Genomic DNA, 12,291 nt, shown 5'->3' on the forward strand with positions numbered 1-12,291 from the left:
TGTTGATAATGGGAGTGAGAATAGTGTGGAGAGGGCAGAATAAAAATGTGATTGTGATAGGGAATTCTATAAATAGAGTGAAAGTCGGTGTCATAGAGTCATACAGCACGGAAACAGACCCTTCGGTCCAATACTTCCATGTTGACCAGATATCCTGAACTGATTTGGTCCCATTTTCCAGCATTTGGCCCATATCTCTTTAAGGAGCTCTATTCTCTCTCTAGTTACTCTTTTACCCTTAATGTATTTGTAAAATCTCTTTGGATTCTCCTTGGCAAATAGGATTAAGCAAACTCATGATCCCTTTTTGCCCTCCTGAGTTCTGTCTCCAGTATACTCTTATTACCCTTCTCTAGGGATTTACTCAATTCCAGCTGACTATATTTGCTTTTTTCTTGGCCAGAGCCTAAATTTCTGTAGTCATCCAGCCTTGCCCTTCACACTATCAGATTCACACAGTCTCTGAACTCTCATTATCTCATTTTTGAAGGCCTTCCACTTTCCAACCATTCCCTTTACCTGTGAATAGCCTCTGTCAATCAACGTTTGAAAGTTTCTGCCCAATACCACCAAAGCCAGCCTTACTCCAATTTAGAACTTTAACTTTTTGATCAACTTTAACTTTTCCACACTATTTTAAAACTAATAGACTTATGATCACTGGTCTGAAAGTGATCCCCACAGTCACCTGCCCTGCCTTATTTCCGAACAGGAGGTCACGTTTTGCTCCTTCTCTAGTAACAGGACATTAGTTCGGCCACTTTTCAGATATACAGGAAGGGCAACTTGTAAGGGTTCAGAAAAGATTTACAAGGATATTGCCAGGGTTGGAGGATTTGAGCTACAGGGAGAGGCTGAATAGGCTGGGGATTTTTGCCTTGGCGTATCGAAGGCTGAGGGGTGACCTTATAGAGGTTTATAAAATCACGAGGGGCATGGATAGGGTAAATCGACAAGGTCTTTTCCCTGGGTTGGGGAGTCCAGAACTGGAGGGAATAGCTTTAGGGTGAGAGAGGCAAGATTTAAAAGGGAACTAAGGAGCAACTTTTTCACGCACAGGGTGGTGCATGTGTATACAACGTGATTGAGAGTGCGGTGCTAGAAAAGCACAGCAGGTCAGGCAGCATCCGAGTAACAGGAAAATCGATGTTTTGGAGTAGTCTTGATGAAGGGCTTTTGCCCAAAATGTTAATTTTCCTGCTCAGCTGCTGCCTGACCTGCTGTATTTTTCCAGCACCACACTCTTGACCCTAATCTCCAGCACCTGCAGTCCTCACTTTCACCCTGTATATAATGAGTTGCCAGAGGAAATGGTGGAGGCTGGTACAATTATAACATTTAAAAGGCATCTGGATGGATATAAGATTAGGAAGGGTTTAGAGAGATATGGGCCAAGTGCTGGCAAAAGAACGAGTTGGACTGAGGAGTCTGTTTCTATGCTGTACATCCCTATTATTCTAAGTACATTCACATATTGAATAAGAAATTTTTCTTGCACACATTTAACAAATTACTCTCCATCCAAGCCTTTAATTCAATTGCAGTCCCAGTTCAGGTTTGGAAAGTTAAAACCTCCTGTCATTACAACCATATTATTCTTACAGATATCAGAGCTCCATACATATTGTGGTTCTCAATTTCCTGCTGACTTTGGGGGAGGTGGAGTGGGGGTTCTTATTTCTCAGATCTACCCATATATCCAGGAATGTCCTAAGCTCAGCTGTAATGTTTTCTTAAACCAAAAATGCCACTTCTCCTCTTCTCTTCCTACCCTCTTTCTATCTTTCCTATAACATCTATACTCTGGAAACATTAAGCTGCCAGCCCTGCACCTCCCTGAGCCACAATTCTGCAAAAACCGTGATCTCCCACTCCCATGTTCCCAACCTTATCCTGAGTTCATTTGCCTTACCTGTCAGGGCTCTTGCATTGAAGTAAATGAGTTTATTAGTCTTTCTTCATTCTCTGCCTTGCTCTTGCCTACCTTGACAATTTAACTTGCTCCTCTTCTCTAATGTACCAGCCTCAGACTTCTCTTTTTTCTCACTATCTCTTTTTGGGATTTTGTTTGGGAGATATCTATACTTTCCTCAGCTCAGGGTAATTAATGGTATTAGCAGTTTTGCTTGTTAAAGGATTAAGTGATCAGTTCTCAAATGTCAGATGAATTGGATTTGTTGATGAGGAATTTAGTGAAAAATTAATTTGCTGCTGGCTAGATTTGTAGAATTATATATGAAATTTCAACTGATTAGTCTTTTTTTTAACTTCAGAGTTTTCAGTTCAAAATTTCACCTTCTGGGAGCATCCAAATTCTTGAAGTAGAAACTTTACCAAGTAAAAATTTCGCATCATGTTTCTATTAAATTTGTAAAGTTTCACGTTGAGAATATTAAGTGTTCTTGGTGTTCGAATCTTGGGTTAATCAACCAATGGAATGAAAAAAAACATCTATTTAGAACTTACAGAGAACAAAATTAAGTAGAACAAAACAGCAATAAGAAATAAAACTTGCAAAAGATCTGAGATACATGTGCTTTGACAGTCAGTATATCAGATTTCATTTGATCAAAGTTAGTTACCATTGCCTAACACATGGAAGTACAGATTAAAAGTGGATATTAACAGTAACACAAATCTTTGCCTTTGATATATGTGTAGTCAGTTATTCAAGCATATTCCCAGCACCTCTCTCACACTACTGTCCCAATCTCCAGGTCATCCAAAGTAGCGACTTTACCTTTTTGGTGTTCCCCATCACTCCCAACTCATTCCGTTGTATCCCAGTGAAGCAACATCCCGTTTAAAATTCTCCTTCTCGCTTTCAAATTCCTCCATAGCTTTGTCCACCCATATCTCTGTATTGTCCAACAGAAAATCCTGTATATTTTAAAATCTGCCATGAAGAGGTATATGAACATAATGAAAAATGTTTGAATTTGGTATCTAAAGGGGTATTTGTGTTTTGCTTTTCACGTGTAAATATATTTTAAAAATTCATATAAGAAACAATTTTAAAAAGTATCATTTTTCAATTATAGAATCCAAGGGTATTACAGCTATTCTCTTTTAAATAAAACAGCTTTGGAAATGCACATTTGTAAAACATGCCAATTCTTGTCAAACATTAAATTGCTTCCATGTTTGGCTTTAGTCACATAAAAGCATAAATACAAATTGCATTTTAAGACATTATTTGTTTAGCAACACAGAATGATCAATTATAAAAGGAACTAACCCTATAAAATAGCAAGAGTGCATAACAGCGCACTCAGCACTGTACCCTTGTAAATGTTAACTAAATACTTTCTGTTCCAAACTATCATCTCATATACATTTTTAAAAAGAAACTGAAAAATGAGTTTCAATTCAATTTATTTATTACAAGCAAGTGTATTATTAATTACACACCAGCTAAGTCTGTTGCTGTGTCAAGCTATACAAGGGGTCATCATCCATGACTTTGATCATCATTAATTTCAACTTTTCAATTTAAATTGAAGGCAGGTCCATGATCCACATGCATATATTTTCTTTCATTTTCTCATGTAGGCACCAAGTGGCTCATCATCATACTGTTATGATATGGTAAAGAACTGACAAGATGATTGTATATAGGCTTCTGATCGTTGTAAGTAATAGTTCAACTGGAAGTTGCAAACAGGAAAAGCTGTAGAAGAGGCATGACCTTCAATGTAGAAAGATCAGCTAATACAGCCTGTAAAAGGAACAAAAATGTTGATTAAATTTACCAAACAGCAAAACACCAAAATACTAAGCTCTACTTGTACTAAGTTTGTAGGTACCATTACTACTACCTATTACTACTATTAGAAAACATATCAGAAATTAGATAATTAATAGATTTTAGCATTTTAATGTTTCGTGACCTTATACACAAGGCAAAACAGCTATTAATATTAAAATTGCTACACAAAATGAAAATCTTAAAATAGAAAATTTTGAAATGCCCAGGTGTGCCAACATCTGATAAGAAAAAAAATGAATGTTTAGATCTGTAACCTTTCATCAGATTAGGGTATTTTGCTTCTCTAAGAAAATATAAATTTGTGTTAAACCTTCAAGGTGAAGCCAATGGCTAGCAAACTGATCAATTAGATATTCTGCTCCTTATATTCCTTAACTCTGAAATTCCTCTGGAAGATTTCTGAGGATATACTTAGACTTGGGGTAGAACCTAATGAATAACAGAAAAGCAATAACAGTTGGTGATTCAATCATTGGGGAACAGATGATGTTCCTGTGGTCACAGCCATGACTTCAGAATGATTTGTTGTCACCTTGGTGCCAGGGTCAAGGATGTCAATGAGCAGCTGCCCAACACTCTGAGAAGGGTGAACAGCCAGAGGTCGTGGTCCATAATCAGGAGAAATGATAGAGACAAAAAGAAGGATGAGAACCTGTAGTCATATTTTAGAGAACTAAGAAAGACATTTTAAAAATAGGATCTTAATGGTAGCAATCTCTAGATTATTCCGGGACCATGAAATAATGAGGATAGAAATAGGCTGATAAATGCATTGCTAGATGATGTATGAAGGAGGAACAGAAACTAGTTTGGGGATGATGGTTCTTATAAAGCTAGAAAAGATGCATTTCACACAGTCAGAACCAGTATCTGGCAGTGAGGGTTACTAGCTTTTTGGGAATGTTTAAACTAGCTTGGCAAGACAGTAACAACCAGAGTTGGGAACATTGTATACTTCTGCAAGTTTGGTGGTCTGTCACTTTAAAAATCCTACATTATGTATTGATGATCTCATTAGTTATTTTGAGTGGGAAACAGTTTATTCGAACCTTGTTGCTCGTGAAGAGTGCAGAAGCAGCTTACCATGTCCTCACGCCTTTAAAGATACCTTTTGTAAAGCGTACTCTATGTGGGGAGAAATGTTTTGAGTTAGGGGTGTAAGCTTGCAAAGAAGCAGGTAGCCTCAGGAAAACCATGTTTTAAATGGGAAGATGTGAGCTACTTTTAAAACTTATGTGGTACATTGTGCTATGCAGGCCTTTCTCATTTACAAAAAATAAAATGGTAGGAAAGTTTGGCACTGTACAACCATATGATGAACATACAAATAGCTGGAACTCATACACAGAGATTCCATTATTCTGTTCAAGCTAAACAAAATTGAAGAATATTTGGTCATCCCAGAGAATTATGGCGACAAGAACTTCTAACCTCCTGAGAGTCTGCTACAGCCAAAGAAGCCAGGTACCAATACTTATGAAAAAATAGTAGGAATTTGACAGAACCATTTTTCACCAAAACTATTGTTGATTACTGTAAGGTTCAGATTCCACATATGCAACTAGCATGATAATAAATCTACCTCCCAATTTGTAGCAACTTTAAAGAAGTTAGCAGAATTCTGCTAATTCAGAAACCACATAAACAATGCTATGAGAGACAGACTGGTGTGTGGCTAAAGATGTGAAACAATTCGGAAGAGATTACAGAGGGAAACGAAGCTAGCCTTAAAGAATGCATGGAAATAGCAATGTCAATGGAATTATCAGACAAGGAAGCTCAACAGCTAAGCTCAAGCAGGAGAAAATGAGGACTGTAGGTGCTGGAGATGAGAGTCAAACAATATGGTGCTGGAAAAGCACTGCCGGTCAGGCAGCACCTGAGGGGCAGGAGAGTCAACACTTTGAGCATAAGCTCTTTCATCAGGAAAGAAGTTAAAAATCACACAACACCAGTTTATTTGGAAGCACTAGCTTTCAGAGCGCTGCTCCTTCATCAGGTGGTTATGGAGTGTAAGTTCGTAAGACACAGAATTTATAGCAAAAGTTTACAGTGTGATGCAACTGAAATTATATATTGAAAAAGAACCTGGACGGTTTGTTAAGTCTCTCGTCTTTTAGAATGACATGTTGGTTTCATGAAGCAGTGCTCTGAAAGCTAGTGCTTCCAAATAAACCTATTGGACTATAGGTGTTGTGTGATTTTTAACATTGTACACCCTAATCCAACACCGGCACCACCAATTCATCAGGAATGAAAGCTCAAGGATGACAGTTTACAAAATGTTGGCTGAGAGATGAGGAGCAATGCAAACTGAACCCTGCCACTGGTGTGGAAAACAGTCACGCAGCAGCACATTGCTGGTATAAAGAAACTGTATGCAGAAACTGCTGCAAGAAGGACATATTGAACATGTATGTTTAAGGAAGAAACACGAATAACATACAATGAAAGTGCAGAAACCAAAGAGTAGCAAGACATTCTATACAAGAAAATTTGAAAATGACAGTCTAGAGAGGACAGTTACTAAACATACTGATCATTGCTGGTGACATCTACTGACACTTCCTGAAAAACGTTGAATGTGCTAACAGCTAAAGCAACATCTAATTCAAAGTAATCATTGAGCTCGTAATGTGACTCATTTATGTTTGAAAGAAAGGACTACATACATGCATAAGGATTTGTTCTTTGCACAGAAATGTTCAAACAATGTTTTTTTTTAAATTACCAGGAGTTTGAGGACCTACAGATTTACATTACTTTCCGAATGACAATGCCCTTGAATGATCAGAGTCAAGTTGCTACTTGATCAGCACTCTTTTCGTCTGTCATATAAGTTGCTGAGCTTGTTTGAAATTTGGCAGTTTTGCATCTGTCCTGATGGCAAGCCAGAAAAGCTCCAGCAACATGTCTCTTTTCATCAATTTTAAAGTTATGTACCACCAAGTAACCACTTCAATAATTTGATTTCAATTTCAACCAAATTTCTTATGAAGTTCTTCATCTGATGCCTTCTTGTTTTCATGTTGTACATCACTATAACTCTAATCGCTATGTGCCTGGTTATAGATAAAGAAAGGAATGTTTTTAAAAGATTCTACTTTGATAGCTCAGGAGTTGGGCTATACTGGATCATAAAACCAACATTTTTAGGCTGCTGGTCCAACTCTGGCTTGAAGGAATCTTGAGTCTTTTAGCGTTGGTGATATAGTGATGAGAATAGTTGCCTTCCAAACAATTGACTTCTCTCGATTCCTGACCGTCACAGTTTGTTCACATTCAAATGTCTCTATTTAAAAACCCCAAGGTTTACACTGAATCTGATCTACCAGTGGTGAAGATTTAGGGGACTATTGTGGTACTTTGGTAGTGATTCCTGATGAAGGGCTCTGGCCCGAAACGTCGAATTTCCTGTTCCTTGGATGCTGCCTGACCTGCTGTGCTTTAACCAGCAACACATTTTCAGCTCTACTTTGGTAGTGTCCCTACCTCTGAGTCAGAAGGCCCAAGTTCAAGTCCCATCTGCTCCAGAGGTTGTAAACATTTGAACAGATTAATAAAAATATCTGTAAGTCTCTGGATTCCCTTTCTCAAATAACAGAGTGACATGCACCATTTTCCAAACTACTGAAGCAGTTCTAAATCCTGAAATCTCGCAAAACTATATTAGAACATCTCCAGTGAAGGATAGGAGACTTCCTTTGCTAAAATACTTTAATAAATCAGATTTTTATTTTATGTTTTAGTTATTTACAGGATGTGGGTTTCTCTTGCAAGACCAGCATTAACTCCTATTTCAAATTGCCCTGGAGGAAGTGATGTTTACTTGCCTTCTTGAACTGCTGAATTCTGTCAGGTGTAGGGATAGCCTCAATATGTTTTTTTAAATTCATTTATGAAATGTGGGTTTTGCTGGCTAGGCCAGTACTTATTTCCCATTCCGAATTGCCTGGAGGGCAGTTGAGAGACAACCACATTGATCTGGGTCTGGACTCACATATAGGCTAGACCAGGTAAGGGTGACAGTTTCCTTCCCTAAAGGACATTAGTGAACCAGATGGGTTTTTCCAACAATCAAGAACAGTTTCATGATCATCATTAGACTCTTAATTCTAGTTTTGTTTTATTAAATACCACCATCTGCCTTGGTGGGATTTGAAATGAGATCCCCAGAACATTGCGTCTGTCTCTGGATTAATTGCCTAGCTATAATGCCACTGGGCCATTGCTACCCAAAACATTAATAATGGAGTTCCAGGATTTTGATCAGGCAGCAACAAAGGAACATTGATATAGTTCCAATTCATGATGGTATTTGACTTGGAGGGAAATTTGCAGGTGATCGTGTTCTTTTGCAACTGCTGCCCTTGTACTTTCAGATGGTAAGGTTGTAGATGGTGTCAAAGGATTCTAGATGAGTTACTACAATGTATCTTGTAGATGGTACACACTTATTGTGGGTAAATCACAAGTTACCTCCACTTTAGCTACTTATTAAGAAATCTCCTAGACAATCAAATACTAAAACAATGATTTAAACTTCATTGCACGTTGCAATCAAAATACGACCCTCAAGTAAGAAAGCAAGGATTCCAATAACAGTGTCTCTAGAAATGTCCAGAGTTCGATCCTTGTGCACTGTTATTCTGCTATTGAATTGCTCTGGTTTTGGATTCTTGAACACATTTCTCTCTTTTAAGTTTGGGATGTGACATTATTAACAGTTCTTTAGATTCTTTTGTCCCAAACAATGATTACTCTTTTAGAGACCATAAATCTGGTAGCTTGCCTCCTTATCAGAATTAGCTCCAATGTTCCCTGTTGCATTTGAAGTTAGCTGACTGTTTGAAACAGCCTGCCTGCAATTAACCCCTTTACTTCAAGACATTCTATCCACAGGCAGACTTAATTTTCCATTTGTCATTAGAAGCAATCTTATCTCTTCTCTCCCTAGAAATGACTTGTTTGTTCCTTCATTTCAGTTAATCAGCATGTTGCTTTTAATTCCTTTGTAACAGCTCCTCCTTGCCCGTTTCAACTTGGGAAATTGCTTATTTCCGAAAGAGGTGTTGCTGATTCTTTCAATCCATGAGGTTATTAAAGTTCTGAAGTTCACATTGTCACATAATGCTCCACTGTGTTTTGGTGTAATCATAAGCAAACATCACCACATCTGACCTTACAATGGAAGAAAGGTTATTGATGAAATACCCAAAGGTGATGGGGCCCAGGTCAAGACCCTGAGGAACTCCTACAGTAATGTCCTAGAGCTGAAATAACTGACTCCAACAACCATCTTGTTATCCGCAAAGCATGCTAGACGCATACCATTGACTCCAGTTTTGCTAGAACTCCTTGATGCCATACTTTGTCAAATGCTACCTTGATGTCAAGTGTTGTCACTGTCATCTTATCTCATCTATGTTTGGACCAATGCTATAACAATGTCAGGAGCTGCATGGTCCTGGGAGAATCTAAGCTGTGCAACAGTGAATGGGTTGTTCACTTGCAAGAGCTGTTTGATAATACTGTCATGACACACTACTCATAGCATGATGAATGGGCAGTTTGAATTTGTTCTGCTTTTTGTGCATGATACCTGAGCAATTTCTCATTTTGCTGACATGCTCTCTTGCACTCTACATTGATCTCCTAGCTTTATAGTAATATGAGAATGGGGAATATGCCGAAACAAACTACAAATTGTGGATGAATAAAATGTGATGGCCGCAGGACCCCAGAGATGTCCAATTTTGAGTTGCTAATTTGTTCAAAGTGTGTCCCATTTTGACAGTACCCTCAATATGACATGGCCTCCTTAGTGACTGTGTTACTATCACTCCTCCCGATACTGTCATGGACAAATACATCAGCAATAGGTAGATTACGAAGGACAAAATTAAATAGATCTTTTCCTCCTGTTGGTTCCCTCACCACCTGCCACAAATGCAGTCTGGCAGCTGTATTCTTTCGGATAAGACCAGATCGTCTCCTACCATGCCACTTGTCAGCTATAGATATTGAAGTACTCCACTCCATCGTGCACTTGTCACCCTCAGCGCTGCCTCCAAGTATGCTCAATATGGAGAAGTACTGATTTATCAGTTGAGTTAACCACAATGCTGTGGGTGTAGACACTAGATTTCCTTCTGTAAAGATCATTAGTGAACGCTACTGGGTTTTCCTTTGCAACAATCGACAATGGTTACATGGGCTAGATTTTTATTTCAGATTAAATTAAAATTTCAACTTCTGATATGGTAGGTTTCAAATCCATGCCCCAAGGACATTAGGCTTGGGTCTCTGGATTACTGATCCAATGACATTGCCACAATCTCCCTGTTAACAATTGGCAATGGTTTTATAGACATCATTAAGCTAGCTTTTTAATTCTGGATTTCATTTTTTTAATTAATTGAATATAAATTGCATCAGCTTCCTTGGCAGGATTTGATCCTGTGTCCCAGAGGATTTGCCAAGGCTTCTGGTCTACGAATCCAGTGACATTATCAAGCCACTAACCTGTGTATTCTTTTACTTTTAGTTTTATATTATCACTTGCCCATTTAGTGTACACTCTTGACAATTGGTTTATATTAAGTGCTACCTAACAGTATACAGAGGAACCCCGATTATCCGAATGGCATGGGCGAGGAGTATTTTGTTCGAATAATTGAATGTTTGGACAATTAAATGCTGGATAATTGAGGTTCCTCTATACTAAACTCAATTGTGCTATGATTGTTATCAGCTAAATGCTCACACATTGTGAAAGCTGTTAACAAAATTTGGGTTTTTACTCATCACTAAATCTAATAAAGGACAAGCCCTCCTGTTGGTTCTAAAATATATTATTGTGAAAAATCTATCCTGGATACACTCCAGATAACATGTTAGTCTGCTTATTATAATCTATATGAAAGCTAAAATTACACACTAAAACTGACTTGCCTTTACAACATATTTATCTATTCTCTATATTATACAATCTATCATTTCATATGTGCTATTTGGGGATATATACACAACTCACATTAGAATATAAGAACTAGGATCAGAAGTGGAAATTCAGCCCTTGAGCCCACTTGCCACTCAACACAATCATAGCTGATCTAATCTTGGCCTGAACTCCACTTTCCTACCTTCTCTCCATATCTCTTTAACCCATTGCTAATTAAACTACAGAACTACTACAGTTCTGCAGTCTTTCCAATTTCTTAATTTTACCTACAGTCTTCACTATCCGATTATTATTCTATACATCCTCCCTTATCATTGATGTGTTTCATCTTTAAATCATTTGGGTTGCTCCTCCCTGTCTACTTTTTACCTCATCCTTCCTTTGAACTTTAAAACCTAGCATAGCTAGTTTCCAATTCTGGTCATTTCATTAATGGCTACCATGTCATCACCTCCAAGTAGAATTTGTGATTACAATTAATTTAAATTACCCATTATTTGCATATAAAATACTTAGTTGGGTTATAGGCTCTGTCTTTTTGCTCTCACATTTTACTAAGCTATTCCTTACTTAACTCTCCTGGATTAATTTTGAGTTTTCGTTGACCTCTGGTGACTGAGGCATAATTTCTGACTGTTACACTGCTCTCGCGCCTTTAATTTGTTTTTGAAGTACATTTTGTGAAGCGCTCCCTTAGATTTATGAATTTAAAGCCCTTGATACCTCACAATTTATCATTTCCACTAAGATCATGTGCAAAGTTCAGATCAACCAGCAACTATCCCAAAGGTAAAGTTTCTTCGTGTCGTAGCCTCTCAAAATCTAGTAGAACAGATTACCAGGATTATTAAAGTCTCTTCCTGGAGGAGTGACAGTGACTCAGTAGAGCATAAACATGCTCTGTTTTCAGAGTCATAATATTCAGCCTTTCATCACAGTCATTCTGTCAACTAATTTCTCCACGAATTTTTCAAGTTTTTTTGTTTAATCAACATGTTCAGAGATGGTTTGATTAGATTAGATTACTTACAATGTGGCCCTTTGGGCCAACAAGTCCACATCGACCCTCCAAACAGTAACTCACCCAGACCCATTTCCCCTCTGACTAACACACCTAACACTATGCGCAATTTAGCATGGCCAATCTACCTGACCTGCACATGCTTTGGACTGTGGGAAGAAACAGGAGCACCTGGAGGAAACCCATGCAGACACGGGGAGAATGTGCTAACTCCACACAGACAGTCGCCCGAGTCGAACCTGGGACTCTGGTGCTGTGAGGCTACGGTGCTAACCACTGAGCCACCAAGCCGCCCAGTTGGAGATGCTGGTGTTGAACTGGTGCGAATAAAGTTAAAAATCACACTTGAGAATCTAACTTTCAAAAATGTTTGTGCTTTACATATGAAAGAACTGAAACCAACATGGTCATTCTAAAGGATGAAAGACTGAATAAACAATCCAGGTCTTTTTCAATAAATAATTTCAGTTAAAACACCCTGTAAACCTTTGCTATAAATTCTGTGTAGTATAATCTTATACTCCACAACTACCTGAT

At 38.1% G+C, this 12,291-nt stretch overlaps 1 protein-coding gene across 6 annotated transcripts in view; it reads right to left on the bottom strand.

Annotated features, from left to right (window-relative positions):
* Positions 1 to 3,358: 3,358 nt before the first annotated feature.
* Positions 3,359 to 12,291, bottom strand: part of tbc1d19 (TBC1 domain family, member 19) — a 109,052-nt gene continuing 100,119 nt past the window's right edge. For 5 of the 6 annotated variants that reach the window (XM_060831318.1, XM_060831336.1, XM_060831353.1 and 2 more), the window contains one exon: positions 3,359 to 3,718. In XM_060831318.1, coding sequence (XP_060687301.1) covers positions 3,644 to 3,718 — 75 coding nt within the window. In that variant the 3' untranslated portion in view covers positions 3,359 to 3,643. Of the gene's footprint in view, positions 3,719 to 4,852; positions 4,895 to 12,291 lie in introns of all 6 variants that reach the window. The other variant, XM_060831345.1, reaches the window with a different exon arrangement.

Source organism: Hemiscyllium ocellatum, chromosome 1 (assembly GCF_020745735.1).
Source record: "Hemiscyllium ocellatum isolate sHemOce1 chromosome 1, sHemOce1.pat.X.cur, whole genome shotgun sequence".
NCBI lineage: Eukaryota > Metazoa > Chordata > Chondrichthyes > Orectolobiformes > Hemiscylliidae > Hemiscyllium > Hemiscyllium ocellatum.